The sequence below is a fragment of the Lynx rufus genome, unplaced genomic scaffold (genome assembly GCF_022079265.1).
Source record: "Lynx rufus isolate CCGP_SWC_20201006 ecotype Redwood Valley unplaced genomic scaffold, mLynRuf1.p SCAF_2, whole genome shotgun sequence".
Lineage (NCBI taxonomy): Eukaryota > Metazoa > Chordata > Mammalia > Carnivora > Felidae > Lynx > Lynx rufus.
In genome coordinates, this window is record NW_025814834.1 from 60,707,079 (window position 1) to 60,725,037 (window position 17,959).

Below are 17,959 nucleotides of genomic sequence, written 5' to 3' on the forward strand. Positions count from 1 at the left end.
TATGAGCTAATCACTGTGTCTTAGTTTCCTCACCTGTAAAATTGACAATAAAATTACCTGTGCTCCTATGTTAAAGAGCCGTTACGAGAATCAAATGAAATGATATAAAAGTAGATTGAAAAATGTTACTTAAAAATGAAAAGTTATATGCTCTCTACGTAACACTGCGAACACTCAAATATTTTATCAAAGTAGGGGCGCCTGGGTGGCTCAGTCGGTTAAGCGTCCGACTTCAGCTCAGGTCATGATCTCGCGGTGTGTGGGTTCGAGCCCTGCATCGGGCTCTGTGCTGACAGCTCAGAGCCTGGAGCCTGTTTCAGATTCTGTGTCTCCCTCTTTCTCTGACCCTCCCCTGTTCATGCTTTCTCTCTCTCTCTCTCTGTCTTAAAAATAAATAAATGTTAAATTCTAAAAGAAAAAAATATATATTTTATCAAAGTAGATATTCATGATGACTGCTAAACTGTGTTTTCAGGATTTATTTTTACTTGCATCATCTGGATTACAGACCAGAATAGAAAGAGACTCAAGGGATAATTCCATAATCTGCCAGATAAATGAAGCTACGTGCTTATTAGCTATTAGAGATAAGATCTCTTTCTAAGAATAAATTACATCTTCAAGAAATTATGTGCATGCCTGTACATCAACGAAACAAACAAAACAATGCCAGGGAGCATGTACCTTCACAGTCAAATCCTCGTTACCCAGTGTGACATGGACTTGAACAGGAGGGTAAACACCTTTGTCAGCATGGTGCTCCATAGTCGCTCGCATCGCGTTCTGAAATACATTAGGGTTCGGTTCAAAACACAACTTTAAAAAAGAAGAAACTAATTCTGATTTTCAAACACATAGGCACCATTTGAAATTAAAAAAATTTTAATTTGCTGGAAATATGCCAAAGTATAATTCTTATAATTATATTTAAAGAATTACTTCAAAAAATTATTGTCCATTTTGGACGACTGGTGAGATACTTTGACTTAAAGATTTCAACCAAATCCAGGTTGCATATTTTCCAAAACCAGGCATCTCAACACTTAAATAGTTTACATTAAAGCTGAAAATTCTATCCAAATATTTTTATAGTTTAGTAGATAATAACTTATTTTTTGAAAAGAGTTTTGTCTCTATTTTTAGGAATCATTTTAATTGCCATAAATTAAGGAAAAAATTTTTTCATATGGTATTCACAGCAATGGTTTTATGATGTAGAAACTAATCCAATTCATCACTAGTTTGATTTGCATTGTAAATATCCCTAGTTTTGATCAGTTCCTAAAGGATACACAGTACACAATGCCAATATATTATGAGCGCTAAAAGATAACATGACATGTAGCAATGGAGGAGAAATTGATAAAACCAGATACAGTTAAAAAGGCAAAAGATGGGACTGAATTTAAAAAATTTTTTAAACTAAATTTTTTAAAAACACTCCTAAAACTTCAGAGTGTGTGGCCCTGACATACACATCAGGATTGAGTATCCCTGGGGATGATATAATCTCTACCAAAGGCTACTTAAGATTATTGACATTATTATTGACATTATATAAAATCTGTTTTATAATATGGTTATTTATTTTATTAAGCATCATGGGGAATAAGACCTTTATGTAACTGAAATCTTAAGGAAAAAAATTAATCTTAATCCTTTAAGTGCCAATTGCTTATTTATTTTCCCACTTTGAGAAAGATTTTTGTAAGGTATTAGATATGTTCTTGATGTCCTAGAAGAAAAGAGCATTCTTGAACTCCTGCTGTTCTATGATATTGTTAGATTTTCTGTGTTTCAGTGTATTTTTCTTTTTCATGGTCAGGCTGAAAGCCACCTCTTCTAGCAGTTTGCTGCTGGCTGAAGACGTGTTAACTAAAGTCAGAGAGACTATCAGCTTGATTTAGGGCAGTCATTTTTAGCCACAGGGACCTGTACCACTTCTCCTCACTCACTTTTCTATCCATTAGCAAGCTGCCATTGGTGCGTTATTTGGGAAAAGAGTACTCTCAACATTACTAGACTCATTTTATTTAGCTTTTGAAATTTGTTGTAAGGAGCAAATATGATAGCAGAAGCCCTGTAAGTCAATATAAATGACTTTTTCAAAGAAAAAAAAAACATATAATAGTGGGACTCTGGTTTTTTAAGGGTGGAAAATTGAAAATTACTCTTCTAAATATTCCATTTTTAAAAAATATTAATAAAGCTTATTGAGCACCTATAATGAGTTGTCATTGTACTGTACATTTAGTATGCTATTCCCAATCATCATAACCTGGATAGTATTATCCTCATTTTACAGAAGAGGAAACTAAGGCTCAAAAAGGTTGACTGATTTTCCCATGGTCACGTATGTATCAAGAACTGGAATTCAAGCCCAGGTCTTTCTGACGTCCCAGTATGAGCTGACTGCTACACTGAGATGTCCATCAGTGTTGACAAAAGGCTGATCTCCAGCAACGTGACATGACACTGAGCATGAAATGACATCTTTTAATGAAACTGAGGAAAACCTGGTAGAGTACTTAATTTTCAGAGCAGATCCCTAACCTCAGAAAAGGACTGATAAAGGTTATGTAATACTATTTTACAAACCTTGAAAAGTTCAAACACCATGTGATAGAGATGGGATGGTACATAAACCACTTGTATTGGCTGTCCTGGTGATTTTGCTACAGAGCAGAAGAGAAAAATATAAAAGTACAGAGAGATGTGCTTAAAGCATTTTAAAGTATATATTGTGTAGTGATGAAAAGAAAACATTTACTATGGAGTACACTATCACTGTCATCCCAGTTCTTCAGTATATTAGTGTTTGACCCCACATTCACATATGACAGTGACAACATGAGTTTGCAGTCATTCTTGTGACCCTGAATGACAATCTAGCCAACCCAGCTTCCTATTTCCTCTATGATGGTGAGTCTTTTTAAAGGACACTCAGCCTTTAGGCCAGAATTTTACTTTCCAAAGCAAGAATTTTTTCAATGTAATTTATTGTCAAATTGGCTAACATACAGTGTGTAAGGTGTGCTCTTGGTTTTGGGGATGGATTCCCGGGGTTCATCACTTACATACAACACCCAGTGCTCATCCTAACAAGTGCCCTCCTCAATTCACATCACCCATTTTCCCTTCTCCCCCACCCCCCATTGGAAGGCAAACTATAAGAGACTCTTAAATACAGAGTACCAAAACAAGTATTAAAGTCTGTAACTTCCATGGTCCAATTCACATAAATATTTAAAAAAGTACGTTTTTTTTAAAAAGTCATTTGTTGAATGTTTCTCCCATGTGGAATGTTTTCTGTTTTATTTCAGGCATTTCTATGTATATAGATTTGAATTAAAAAAAAAATTAAGCTAGCATCAATTTATCAAGGGATACGAATTCTACATTCAAACATTTTATTAAATTTAGAAGGCCAGTTGGGGATGTGGTGAGGGGGGCAGGTTGTATGTAAAACAGAACTTAAAGTAGAGCAAAGCAATAAGCCTCACCCTACCTTAGAATTCCAACTGACCCAATAAATTGGACTCTCCTCTGAATAAACCACCCCATGGAAACATGGATGGGACACCTAGAACATGCTCACAGCAGTTCAGATGTAAATATCATCTCTGCATTGTGATTCTCATTTACTGAATGGTATTGTTATGAAACAAAAGTTAATATGGCTTTAGAAAAACACCAAGCAGTTCTATTTTCAATTGAGTAACTTCTTTATTGCTCTCCCACTATAAGTTCCAGAATACAGTTTAGAAAAACCCTACTTAATTTTATTCTTCTTAAAGGGTCATCTTCACTTAGTAACTGTTTTTCCCTCTACAAAACTACACTACCCCTCAGAAACACAGAGAAACTTATCAATCTCCTTCCAAGATATCTGAAATTGTTTTGTCCAAAAGGCACACTACTAGTCAGGGTGAAAAGACCATCAGAGATTAACAGATTCTCAAACAGATCAGCATCTTTCTTTCCTCTTTACACCCCCAGTCTTTTTACTTCCTCAATAATAAAAATGATTTACCACTCAGTAAGTGGAATTCTTAAATTCTTCAATTCTACATTATTGAAGTGCATATAAAAGTCAAATATAATTTTCTTGGCATCATTTTTTTCTAACCAAACTAACCAAAAAGAAAACCCACAAAAATAAGGAAAGAATCAACATTATCAATTGAACATAAACAAAACGAGGAAGAAGCCAAAATGCTTTTCAGACAGAATCCAACTCATTACACACATACACGCATACATGCGCACACGCACACACACACACATATATTTTTAACATGATTGTTCTCCCTCAGCTTTCATATTCAATGAAAGAGTTTATGAAAAGTCCTTTTATATTAAAACAAATCTAAATTCTTCTTATCATTCCTTCTTAGATAATCACAACACTAATCATTCAGAAAAAGATATCATCAGGCTTACCATTTAGTTCTTCAAGTTCTAGTTCAGGAGAATTAATATAATACAAATCACATAGACGCCTAGCATTTTCATAGCCATCTAGTGTAAATCAAAACAAAAAAAAAGCATTAAAATAAATGTATTTCTATATCATGCATTAAGATGGCAATACTATTAGTAAACGAAATTTTAAAACCGTTTATGGAAGAAAATATAATTTAACAGTCTTAGTTTGGAGAAGGTATGACATGATAAAACCTAACAGCCATAAAGGAAAAATGACAGATATGATTATAAGAAAATAAAAACATTCATAAAGAAAAAGACACTGTAAACAAAGTAAAAACAGCAGGGTGAAGAAAATATTTACAATACACATAACATATAGAGTTGGTAAAAGTTTAGGAATTCATTGTTTGATACCTTTTTGGAGGTATCAAAATTTTATATGCATTTTAGCTTTAAAAAAAATTTTTTTAAGTTTATTTATTTTGAGGGAGGGGAGGAGGGGCAGAGAGAGGGAGAGAGAATCCCAAGCAGGTTCTGCACCATTAGTGCAAAGCCCCAAATGGGGCTCAATCTCATGAACCGTTAGATCACGACCTGAGGCAAAATCAAGAGCCAGACGTTTAACTGACTGAGCCACCCAGGTGCCCCTAAATGCACTTTAAATGTCTTAAATTCTAAGAATCTTGCCTTCTAAAATAGTAGTAAAGTCAGCACATGTCTAAAGATGTTCACTTCAGTATTACTGGTTAAAAAAAAATTAAAACCTAAATATGCATCAATAGAAGGATGGATTAATACATTCTGAAATACCCATTAAGCCACCCAAAAACCTAAGGTATTTCCATATGTACTGAACATGGTGTGATGGCTCTAAGCTTATAGAAAAATATACATACAGCATCCATTTTCCCAAAGCAAACAATGTAAGAACAACAATGACATATATACATATATGAGTATATGTGGTATAAACAGAAAAAAGTGTGGAAAAATGCAAACCAAACTATCACAGACTATGGCTCCTAGTACAGGGAATTAGAAAGCGGGGGGAGGTGGAGCTTGAATCTTTTTGAAGTGAAACAGGTGCCCTCACAGTATCACCATACTTTGCCTAACAAAGCATTGGATCAACAAAATATTCATCCTATACATAATGTACAATTAACATCATAAAATTATTCTCAAATCCTTGCATTTGTTCCTAATGTTTTATCTCAAGATATAAGTAATTGTTTTATTGGCATGAATTAACATTCAATAATTTTAATTTTTGCATCCTTCATGAAAGGAGAAATGTAAGCATTTACCTTTAATAACTTCAACTACATTGCAGTTTGGATTTATGCTTCCAATGTGTTTTCGATGAGACGGGCTTCCTTTGCCTTTTCCACCAAACAATAAAGCTATCAAACAAACAAACAAAATAAGCTAAACTCTGTAATGCCCTTTTCCTGATTTGAATACTGTGTCTCTGAATGGTGCCAAACAGTAGAACAGACACTTTTTTTAAACGTAGTATTTTACATTCAATAAGAATACCTCCTTTGCATGACAGTCTATTTACTTAATACACACAAAAAAGCCAAATCAAATGTTTATTAAAGGGAAGTTTTCTAAATAAACTTAAAATATACCAACACATTCATTTTATTTTGCTTCTTCTCCTGACTTCTAGATACTTACAGTGCTGATTGAGTAACATTCTAATTGAAATGCGACTCATGTAGAAGCGATCCAAAAAGTACTGAACATTCTGGCTGGTGACGGGATCCACCCCGAAGCTCTCCTTGTATTCAATCACTCCCTGGGCCATCGTAGGAATAACATCATTGTGTCGGTTCCTGATCCGAATCACAGTATCTGTAAAGCTAAACAAACCTGTCCGTCAAAACAGCCAAATATTCTGACAAGTGAATTTATTATTAAAATCTACGTTTAACCAACCTTTTCTAGGCAAGAAATCCCTACTTCAGTAAAAAAGCATCAGTGCATGTTTTCTTCTGCTTATTTAACTGTATTTCAGATCATCAATATATAGAATATAGAATATAAAGACCTCCAAAATAAAACTTTTGAAGCTTAATTATTTTCTTGGAACTCCTAAAAGTAAGGCTGCCACAAAACACAATCCCAAAAATGTTAAGGGTTTGCTTTAACCATCATCAACTAAGATCGTTTGAGCATTCCCTACGAGGACAGTATTCCACGGACGTTCAGCATAAGAGAAGACAGAGAGTGCTTGCTTCTAGTGAACACAGCTCTGTGAGGAATGAAGATGAATAAGCCAATAAAGCCTGTCTGTTTTGGAACTATTCCCTATGGTTCCAAGAGAGAAAGAACTACTGAGAACAGAAAAGTAAAAGGAATTTTAATGTTGCTGATCCTATAAGTTTAAAAATGGGAGAGAAAGAGTCAACTGTTGTGTTAAAAGAAAAATTTTCAAGTCATCCAGCCTTCCCACTTCTGTCATTTAGAAGACATTTATTGCATGGTTAATTTAAAGATCTAGATAAAAGAGAAAAGAAGTCTTAATTACGAAATAAAATCCATCTTGTAACATACCCATCAGAATTTACACTTCTGAATGAGTGCTTTCCCATTCAAAGTCATCATCTTGAGTACTATCAACTTATTCCAGTGATGCTCTCATCGCTCAAAATATTTTTGGAATTCCTAGTTTGTAATCTGCTTCAAAACCAAACTGTTAATCCAAAATACAAACAACAAAACTCCTCAAAAACAACAAACACTCATCATTCCTAATCACCCCTTTATTTCACCTCTCTCTTTTAAAACCCAAAACAGGATTATTCTGCTTGATTGCTCACGTTATTTTTTAGATTCAGCTCTGACTAGCTATTTTCAGAAGGTTCTATAGCGTACGTTTATTTTTAAGTGCAAGTGCTTAGGTTCAAATCCTGATCCCATCACACTAGTTGGCTATGTGATTTTAATGCTACCTTAAGTTACTTAACCTCTTTGTGCACAGATAGCATTAACTCAAGAGCACTGTTTTAAAGATTAAATATACAGTGTGCTTCATACCTAGGTAGAGAGTAAATCCTTGATGTTATTTTCAGACCCAATTATGTTTAAAAGGTGAAATGTTGCCATCATGTTTAAAGACAGTTAAAAAAAAATGTGCAATAGACTCTGGGGACAACAAAAGAGGTGGGCTTTAAGTTCTGAGCAACATTCATCGGAATAAGCAGATAACTGCCTGAGGGGACTACCTGGGATTATCAATTCTGGTACACTGGTTATTACATTTGTCATTACTTTCATCATCTTACAGAGGTCAGAAAGTGAGACCACAGAGGTGTGTTTGTAGGCCTTCGGTGTTAAAACAACTTTTTAAAATTAGTTGCAATCTTCAAAATTGGGGGAGATTTTACATTAAAAATCTAAAGTTACTGCTTTTAACACAAAAAAATCAGACAATCTGAATAATGTCTCTGCATTGGTAATGACTGGCTGGAGCTGAATGTTCACCTGAACTCTCCAGATAAAGAGTCCTCTCACCAGTCCCCTATCATCCAAATGGCACCGAGGCCATTTCTGGATTTTCCCTAATCATCAGACTTGAACTGTCTTTTCTTATATTCACTGTTTTACATTATTTGTCTTACTTGTATGAGCTGCTATAGACACATGTACTACTGTATGTTCTCGAGTGGTGAGAAACTAAAAGTTAATTTCCCTAAAGTGACCCAATAGCAAGTTTAAGTTCAATACGTTTATATTTTTTACATGATGTTGTTTTTTTTTTTTTTTAATTTTCTTTTTTTGAACGTTTATTTATTTTTGGGACAGAGAGAGACAGAGCATGAACGGGGGAGGGGCAGAGAGAGAGGGAGACACAGAATCGGAAACAGGCTCCAGGCTCTGAGCCATCAGCCCAGAGCCTGACGCGGGGCTCGAACTCACGGACCGCGAGATCGTGACCTGGCTGAAGTCGGACGCTTAACCGACTGCGCCACCCAGGCGCCCCTTTTTTTTACATGATGTTTAAGAGCGTCCGACTTCAGCTCAGGTCATGATCTCACTGTCCGTGAGTTTGAGCCCCGCGTCGGGCTCTATGCTGACAGCTCAGAGCTGGGAGCCTGCTTTGGATTCTGTGTGTGTGTCTCTCTCTCTCTCTCTCTCTCTCTCTCTCTCTCTGCCCCTCCCCAGCTCATGTTCTCTCTCACTCTCAAAAATGAATAAATGTTAAAAAAAAATTTTTTTAAAAATTGTGTTCTGAATAGGGTCAAAATCATGTACTTACTCATAAATAGTTTTAGCATCTTCAGCACTTTTGTCTTTAAATTCAAGAAGCTCCTGAAGACTCTGAATATACCTAAAATGCAAATCAGTAGGGTAAATTTGTTTTTCACAATTTGAAATTTCCATATTATGAAAATACTCAAAAGGTATTTTTACCCATCTCTTAATTTTTAATTTAGAATAGTGCTATGAATTATGGTTGAAGTAGGATTTTTATACCCATCCACCTTTGAGCAAAGTGCCTGGCATAAAGTAATAGAAGGTGCACATTTTCTCCTAAGAACATAGGTTACATTTTAGAGTTTTAAGATTTCCTACTTCTTTTATTCTTAAGTTCTATACTCTAAAATAGCTTTTCAATTTCTTAAATTTACCACTATACAGTAGAAATGCTGATTGTCATGAGAATCGAGTCTGTTACCAGTAACTATGTGATCTGAGGGAAATGACTTAATTTGTCTTAGTCTCAGCGAAATGTGGAGGAACACCTACCTCAGTCTATGAGTTTAGCTTAAAACCTGTGTTTTAAAACCCTACAGACCTTCTAGGGCTTTGGTGCTTTACAAAATTTTTAATTAGTTGCAATCTTTCAAAATTGGGAGATTCTACATTAAAAATCTAGACTTGTGGCTTTTCTTTAAACAAACGAAAACCAGATGATGTGGATGGTACTTCCGCAGTGGCAATGACCAGCTGGAGCTGAAGGTGGCTGTCTGTCCTTCAGAAGCATGCACTCTCCAGGTTAATAGTTTGTGTACCATCAACAAGTATTTGTTAAAAGCCTATAACTTACCACATGGTTCTTTTAAACAGAGCTGAACAAAAACAAAAGTCATACAAATGTAGGTTTTTAATTTATCTAACAATTCAAGGTAGCAAATCACCCATTAAGGAAGGAACAAAATGAGGAAAGCCAAATGACTTTGTCAAGGTCATGCGGCCAAGCATAATGGCAGTACAGGGCCGGAGCTGAAAACACCTCACTACTATTCAATGACTTTCAATTATATAGGCTCTGCTTTGGCTGGTCTGTGGGCACTGTTATCTACAACTGTCTTTAGTAGGCATCCAGGGGCAATGAAAGTGTTTGAAAAATCTGTAAATCTGTATGTTGATTTGGAAAGCTGTTCTTGACAAGCAGCGTGTGCCTCTCTTCAGTCCAAAGCATTCCAAAGTCAAGTGATTCTGACGTTTGCTTTACCCCTTACTTTTCTCTTCCCTGGCAAGAAAAGCTACACTCTTAATTCAAGAGACGGTTGAGCACTGACAACATGTTAGGCACAGAACAGATTTCAAGATGCAGCATATTCTATTTTCAGTGAAGAATTTTAAAAAACAGAAATAAGCTTCCGTAGAAAATTATATGTTCTCCTTTAGATTCCATCAGAGTTCCTAAACAAATGCCTCTTCTTTAAACCACACTCATAATTGTTCCATACTTGAACCAGATAGCATCTCATTACCACATATTATAGCAGTCATACTTCTTTTGCTTGTTTTTTAAAGTTGAAGTTATATCAGCTTCTCCTACAAACTATAATGGCTACAAAAAAGTGCTAAGATCTCCATGAATCAGAACTGGGAAAAATCTTGCAGCTAATTTTTATTTTCCATTCAAGACTGAACTCTGGCAAACTCTTTTGTTTGAAATGTATAGTGCTTAAAAGAATTACACTTTTAAATTAATAACCTTAACAAGAAAGGCCGTATTTATTTATTTTTTAATTTAAATCCAAGTTAGTTAACATACAGTGTAATAATGGTGTCAGGAGTAGAATTCAGTGATTCATCACTTACATATAACACCCAGTGCTCATCCCAATAAGTGCCCTCCTTAATGTCCCTCATCCATTTAGCCCATCCCCCCCCACCCAGCAGCAACCCCCAGTTTGTTCCCCATATTTAAGACTCTCTTATGGTTTGCCTCCCTCTCTGTTTTTATCTTATTTTTCAAGAAAGGCTGTATTTAAATGGCCACGTATATGTTCATACCCTTAATACCTCTACTGTCATATTTTGGAAGACAGCATAGTTTCTTATATGATTCCACTAATTTGTAATTACTTTAAAATGGGAGAATAAAGATTTTAACTTTTGTGTTTGACAAAGATATACTACAGTAAAATAAATTCAGTTTATTCAAAAATATATACACACTTTAATACATTTTATCATTCTGACTAGAGCATGGTATAGTAGAAAGAAACAAATCTGGGCTTGAATCCTACCTCCACTATGAATGGTACTACCTTTGACAAAAGGCCAGTAGGTGCTTCAATTTCCTCATCTGTAAATGATGATAATAATGCCTAATGGGCAGAGTTGTCAAAGGGATTAAAGGTAATGCCTATAAATCCCTAGCCATCAACAAATGGTAGACATATATTTTTTGTAGATATTTTTTATTATAACATAACATCCCTACAGATTTAATATCAGAAATCTTAAACTTAGTGTGTGTATTTCTGTGCAGTTCTGATTGGTTGGTTGTTTGTTTTCTCAAAGTCAAGGAGTGATAGAGTCCAGGATTCAGGGGACAAGCCCAGACACACCCAAAAAGAGGTGGAGGAATGCTCTTACTACCGTAAGAATCCACTGAAGAGTAAAAGAGTATTTGCTTTCACCTTGAGTAAAGTCCGTAAGTCCATTGAAATTGCAAACACAAGATGGGAATCTTACCAGCTTTGTACTAACTGAACTGATGGAGTCCTGAGAAGATTATCTGGAAGTAGACTTATTTCCTTCATTATATTTGCCAATCTAACAGGCAGCTCTTGCCGCAGAAACATAAATGAGGTCTTTTCACAAGCATTCATAGATCCTAAAACGAAACAAGGTGGGAACAGCAGTAAGTAGAGCCCATAAGGCAGTAGAAGCCAAGAGGCAGGGAGAAACGCAGAGGGAGTTACTTGGCAACGTCAGAGTGGTAGTAGCATCCCCTTCATGACAGGGAATGAGAACGAAAGGGATGAGATAACCCAGTCAGCAGGGTTGTGAGGCATCCTAAATGACCTAAGTCATGACATTCCAATCACTTTGTAGAGCAGTGAAGATACTCTCCCCTCTCCATCACTTGCATCCTTCCTGTGATTATCTTAGCACCAAGGTAACCCGAGCAAGTCTGAACAAGGTGCAGAGTCTAATTAACAGCAGGACCTGCCAAAGTCTATTAACTGGATGCTATTATTTAGAAAATCTGTTTCCTAACTCCAGGTTTGTAAGAAATGAATACCTGTCCAATATAAACAGAGAAATTTGGTCAATGTGCGTGGGAACCACGATAAGCAAAGAGCTGAGGTACAGGAGGGATTTCAGGCAACAGAAAGCAAAAAATACCAATACCTGTTCAGCAACCATCTTCAAGCTCCCCCTCCCCTCACCCCCACCCCCAGGTCTTATTCAATAGTCTGATTCCTGGTAAGCATCCTGCTCTTCCTCCACTCCTGTACCAAGCTACTAAGCAGAACAGTTGTAGAATGTCCTTTGACAAGCAGTTCTATTGAAAGTTAAACTAAAAAATCATGTTATTTCAGCAATGCATTCTGAACTCACGAATGTCATCTTGCTGTTTTAGAAAGGCAGCCTTAGCCAAAACTAGATTGTTCCTAGCAGTAATTACCGAATTAAAGGAAAACACTTTCTTGTGAAAGTTTAATGGCATACTGTGAACAAGGCCAAATTCACCCCTTAATCACACTACGGTCATTTTAAAGTAACAACAAAGAAAACCGAGGGCTTTGCGCCAAAAAGAGTTCGCCTCTGTACACCACAATTTTAAGATAAAGCTGCCAGCTAAGCTGATATCTTTTGAGCCCACCAGAGATCCATTACTGACTTAACAGTACTCACCATGCAGAAGATAACTTTTTCTACTGAAATGTTATGACTTTATTCGAGTTTATTAGTTTTCCCTTTCCCCTCCACGCCTCCGTATGAGAAGTCAAAGTTATAAGTCTAACTTTGCAATTTCTCTGCAATCTGTTGCATCCTTTCTAGAGAAAACCAGGAAGGGCCCACCGGAAGACGAGGAAAGTGGACAGTCGCCTCTACAGGGTGAAATGTGGCAATCCCCACGTCTAGTGCTCACGCACTTTACGTGTGCTCAACACTTACTTGCTGATGATGAAATGAATGTGCTGTTGGTGGAAACACTATTAAGCAAGTGGCAAGGAAAACATTCTATTAAACAATTGGGCCAGTTATAACCTGCTTCCCCTATCATCGCGCCAATTTTATGCAATCATCGTCTACAAAACTGAGCATTTATCATCACTGTGCAGAATCCGAACACGACTCCCCGGAGTGTGCAGCACACTTGCCTCCAGCCGGAGCTCTACTGTTCGGAAGGCGCCTGGCAGAGAGCGCGGCTCTGCACGTGCGCTGAAAGGCGGGAGGTCATTCCGCCCGCGGCCCTCCAGGTTTGTTTTTCAACAATACACAATAAAAAGGCACACGCCCCCGGTTATTTATCCCGCCCGCCAGCGCGTGCACCTGAGCTTGGGGATCTGTCCGCGAGGGAGGAAGGAAACACCTACAGCGTTGGGGGAGGAGACGTTAAGAAGGAGGGGTGCACCAGAGGTGAGAGGGGGCCAGCGAGGGCCGGGCCCGTCCCGGGTCAGGGGCCACATTTCCCCGAGCAGGGCCGCGCACAAAGGCCCTAGGCCCGGGCCGCACTCACCGAAGTCCAGGAACTGCTTCATAGAGAGCGGGGACGGCGAGAAGCGCGCGTAGAAGTCCACCTGGCCCGGAACGCCGCTTTCGGGCGCCGGCCCGGAGGCCGAGTCCGAGGTGAAGCTGCGGCTGGCGCCGGGGCTGGCCGCGCGCAGCCCGGAGCCCGGGCCGGCCGAGGCGGCTCCGCGAAGCAGCCGCGCCAGCCTCATGCCGAGCCCCGCCGGAGGAGCCGGAGCTGGGGTAGCCAGGTCGCCGCTCAGCGCCTCGGCCGGGCGGTACGTGAGGGACGTGGCGACCCTCGGGGGCGGGGAGCGGCTGTCACCGCCGCGGCCACCGCCCCCCTCGCCGGAGCCCGGCCCCCTGCGCCGCGGGGCGGGACCCAGAGAGGGAGGCGGGGAGAGAGGCGGGAGCGGGAGTGGGGTCCGCCCCCGTGCTAAAGTCCAGCCTCCGTGCGCCGGGGCGGTGCCGGCGAGCGGTGGGGCGGGGAGAGCGTGCGCAGGTCTGCCGGCGGGAAGCCGTGGGTGCGGGAGGAGCCTAGGCTTCTTCAGTCCCCGGCCCGCCCTGCAGCGAGGAAGCCCGTAGGTGGCCGTGGCGCCCGGGCACCTAAGGCGCCCTCGCATACTGGTGCGCCCCCTTCCCGCGCTCTCTCGGAGCACACCCCACCTTCCTGCTATCTGTGCCTCCCCAGCCTCAGCCAAAAGGCTGAAGGACTGGGCCGCGCTTCGCTTCCCACACCTGTGTGCTGGCTGTCCGAGCGCTTTCCAGAAACTCTCCTCTGTGATGCAAACCCCACATTTTACAGGTGAAGGAGCCAAGACCCAGAGAGCTTCAGGATCTGACCCTTGCCAAGCAGTGGTACAAAAATACGAATGAACAAGGGGGAATGTGGCCCTAAATGTTGTCAGCGACTGCAGACCCAGAAGATGATTGGCAACCCAACTTCAAGTCTTAGGTGACAAGTCTTCGGGCATGGTCAGCAAAGTACTTAAAGGGTCCCTCTCCTTGACTGACTTTAACTGTCTTCTCAGCCTCACAGTTTGGCTGCTCCATCCTTTCCTCTTCTGCTCCGTCTTCCTCGACTTAGACGATGGGGCACCTCTGGATATGGTAAGTTGAAAACGCATTTAATACGGTTAACTTATTCAGCGTCGTAACCTAGCCTAGTGGACCTTTTTTTAAAAAAATTTTTTTTCAACGTTTTTATTTATTTTTGGGACAGAGAGAGACAGAGCATGAACGGGGGAGGGGCAGAGAGAGAGGGAGACACAGAATCGGAAACTGGGTCAAGGCTCCGAGCCATCAGCCCAGAGCCTGACGCGGGGCTTGAACTCACTGACCGCGAGATCGTGACCTGGCTGAGGTCGGACGCTTAACCGACTGCGCCACCCAGGCGCCCCTAGCCTAGTGGACCTTGAATGTGCTCAGAACACTTCCATTAGCCTACAGTTGGGCAAAATCCTCTAACACAAAGCCAATTTTATAAGAACATGCACTTTATTGAATACTGTACTGAAAGTGAAAAACAGGATGGTTGTAAGTACATCGGTTGTTTACCCTGGTGATTACGTGGCAGACTTGGAGTTGGAGCTGCTGATACACAGCATCACGAAAGAATATTGTACCACGTTGCATCTTGCTTGGGAAAACATCAACATGCAAGGTATAATTTCCACTGAATGGATATCGCTTTTGCTGCATTGTAAAGTAGAAAAATCATAAGTTGAACTGTTGAAAGTCAGGAACTGCCTATAGTGAATATAAGACTAGACAATTTCTTATATTGGTTAATGCCGTAGAGCTACAAAAGTTGCAATCTGTGCTGAAAATCACCACTGCTGTCCCTCCTCTCCACTGCTACTTCCCCCTATATCCATCCCCAGTACCTTGGTATGTCTTAGATGAAACAAAATTACTTTTTCCTGGGTAGTTTATCAATGAAATATGTATGCATGTATAGCTCCAGCAATCACTGGGGTAGAAACTCCAAAATCTTGAAGGTTATGCATAGTATTATTCAGCTCCTTCAACCACTGTTGGCAACTCTGCCGCTTTCCACCTGAGCACGTGGAGGGATTCAGCTGAACATTGACTTGTGTGGAAGTACAAAGGCCCAGCAAGAATCTTGAGATTTATTTTAGCAACTTTGTTCTCCCAGAAACTAACTCAGCTGTTTATTAAAATATTTTTTTTTTCTGCAAATTATCTTCACCACCAAACTTCCACTCAATATCCAGAGAGTGATTCTATGAAAACACATTAAAAATGGTATCAACATTTTACTTTTTGGTCAAAGGCTTACTGTCCAGAAGCTGGAGAGAACATTAGAGTTTTTCAGGGATCTATTAACCCGACGATTGGTAAAAATATCTTAGGGGAAGCAGTTTTAGGGAAGGAAAAAAATGTCCTTCCCTGCCCGGTTTTTCCAGCTGGTTTAGGAATTAAATTGACATGAGACAGATTAACAGGAGAAAAACCCAATTCATTAGGCGCATATGGAGACCCAATAATGAAGTCAAGATCCAAAGAAATGACCAAGACTCGCAGTTTTTATACATTTTAGACAAAAAGACGATAAATTGGTGAGGAATTAACAGGGTAAAGAAAATAGATGTTTGAGAGTTTTAATTAGGAATTCTAAGAATTTGGGCTGAGGTTGTAGATTAGTAAAAAGTAACAAGGTTTGTCTGCGTGGCTCAGTTGGTTAAACTTCTGATTCTTGATATTGGCTCAGGTCGTAATTTCACGGTTCGTCGGTTTGAGCCCCACATTAGGCTCTGTCCTGGCAGTGGGGAACCTGCTTGGGATTTTCTCTCTCCCTATCTGCCCCTCCACCCTGTCTAAATAAAATAAAAGTGACAAGGTTTGTTTCTACAACTTTCTCAGCTTTAAAATCTCTATCTCTGGTGATAACTTTAATAAGGTAACTTTCATAAGGAAGGTTTATTTCCTGCCTAGGGGGTGGTGGGGGTGGGGGACAGAGCAAGGTCTGTGTCCTTACACTGGCTATTTCCCAAGTAGCCTCATGTAACCTTTGGTTACTTAGTAACATGTTGTGCTTAGTAACATGTTGTTTAGCCTCCATGTGTTTGTGCTTTTTCCAAGTAGCTTCAATTCAAAATAACCAATATGCCATGTGGCACATTTTGGGGGCAGCCTGCCCTGGGCCTCTCCAGTTCCCTCTGAAACTTCCCTGGGAGTTTCAGTATGAAAAGCTGAGCTGGTGACTGTGGAGAGAGAAACTGAGCTAGTGAGCGGTGGGAGATCTGCAAAGAGAAAAAAAGCACGTAGATTAGAATGAGGAAAAAAACAGAAGAACAAATCAGAGCGCATTTCCCCACACCCCATTAAGCCAGCCTCCCAACTCCAGAAATAGATCCGTCCAGTAAATATTACTGTTTCATTTATCTGATGACAAATATTAATCCTTTATTATGACAGATTTAAGTTAGGTATTATTTGTCCCCTTTGGCTTACACGGAAGCAACATTTTTCACCAGGGAGTTCCTCCTTGCTGAGCTGCCAGTGTATGTAGGGCATGACGATTTTGCAGTACCAAAGAGGCTAAGCTGTTAACTTCTGACGGGAGTGTTTTCAAAGTTTGCATAGTGGTATTGAACTATTCCACTACAGAGAGAGATTTAGGATTGCCTTTTCTAATTCATAATCTCCAAGATTTGGGAATAAAAACCCTTAAAGCTGAAAAGAAGGTGGACTTGAGATATGCAAGCAGAATTTCTATGATTTTTTTGAGAGGCGTGTTTGTGTGACATAATTTTATGAACAAAGGAACCCAAGTTTATAATTTGGCATGTAAGGTGGAGTATTTAGTGACAGAAGGAGGCAGGTCTGAACCCACATGGTCCTGAAAACTTAGGTGGGAACCCTTTATGTACTTTGTTGCTACATAAGATAAAAAGGGGTTATGATTGGGGCACCTGGATGGCTCGGTCAGTTCAGCATCAGACTCTTGATTTCCGCTCAGGTCAACACTCAGGGTTTATAGGATTAAGCCCCGCTTCTGGCTCCATGGCGACAGTTTGGGTGGGGCCTGCTTGGGATTCTCTCTCTCCCTCTCTCTCTGCCCCTTCCCTGCTTGTGTTCTTTCTCTCTCTCAAAATAAATAAATAAACTTAAAAATAAAAAAGACGGGTATGATTTACAGACAAGGTTAGGTTGAAACCTGTAATTTTTTTTTTTTTTTTTAAGAAATAGAAAGCTAACAAGTGCAAGCAGGGGAGAGGGGCCGGAGGAGAAGGAGAGAGAATTTTAAGCAGGCTCCACACTCAGTGCAGAGCCTGACCCGGAACTTGATCCCATGACCCTGGGATCATGACCTAAGCCCGAATCAAGAGTGGGACACTCAACCCACCCAGGCACCCTTGAAACCTGTAGTTTCTTTTTTTAATGTTTATTTATTTTTGAGAGGGGGAGGGGCAGAGAGAGAGGGAGAGACAGAATCTGAAGCAAGCTCCAGGTTCTAAGCTGTCAGAAAAGAGCCCGATGCGAGGCTTGAACCCATGAACCATGAGATCATGACCTGAGCTGAAGTCGGATGCTCAACCCACTGAGCCACCCAGGCACCCTGAAACCT

The 17,959-nt window shown here is 39.9% G+C and overlaps 1 protein-coding gene across 1 annotated transcript in view; it reads right to left on the reverse strand.

Annotated features, from left to right (window-relative positions):
• PDK1 (pyruvate dehydrogenase kinase 1) overlaps positions 1-13,706 on the reverse strand; it is a 34,636-nt gene extending 20,930 nt beyond the window's left edge. Inside the window, exons 1-8 of the mRNA XM_047084716.1 lie at positions 13,376-13,706; positions 11,377-11,518; positions 8,699-8,770; positions 6,115-6,299; positions 5,739-5,834; positions 4,444-4,521; positions 2,599-2,675; positions 685-783 (exon numbers count right to left, since the gene is read on the reverse strand). Coding sequence (XP_046940672.1) covers positions 685-783; positions 2,599-2,675; positions 4,444-4,521; positions 5,739-5,834; positions 6,115-6,299; positions 8,699-8,770; positions 11,377-11,518; positions 13,376-13,577 — 951 coding nt within the window. The 5' untranslated portion in view covers positions 13,578-13,706. The remainder of the gene's footprint in view (positions 1-684; positions 784-2,598; positions 2,676-4,443; positions 4,522-5,738; positions 5,835-6,114; positions 6,300-8,698; positions 8,771-11,376; positions 11,519-13,375) is intronic.
• Positions 13,707-17,959: the final 4,253 nt, after the last annotated feature.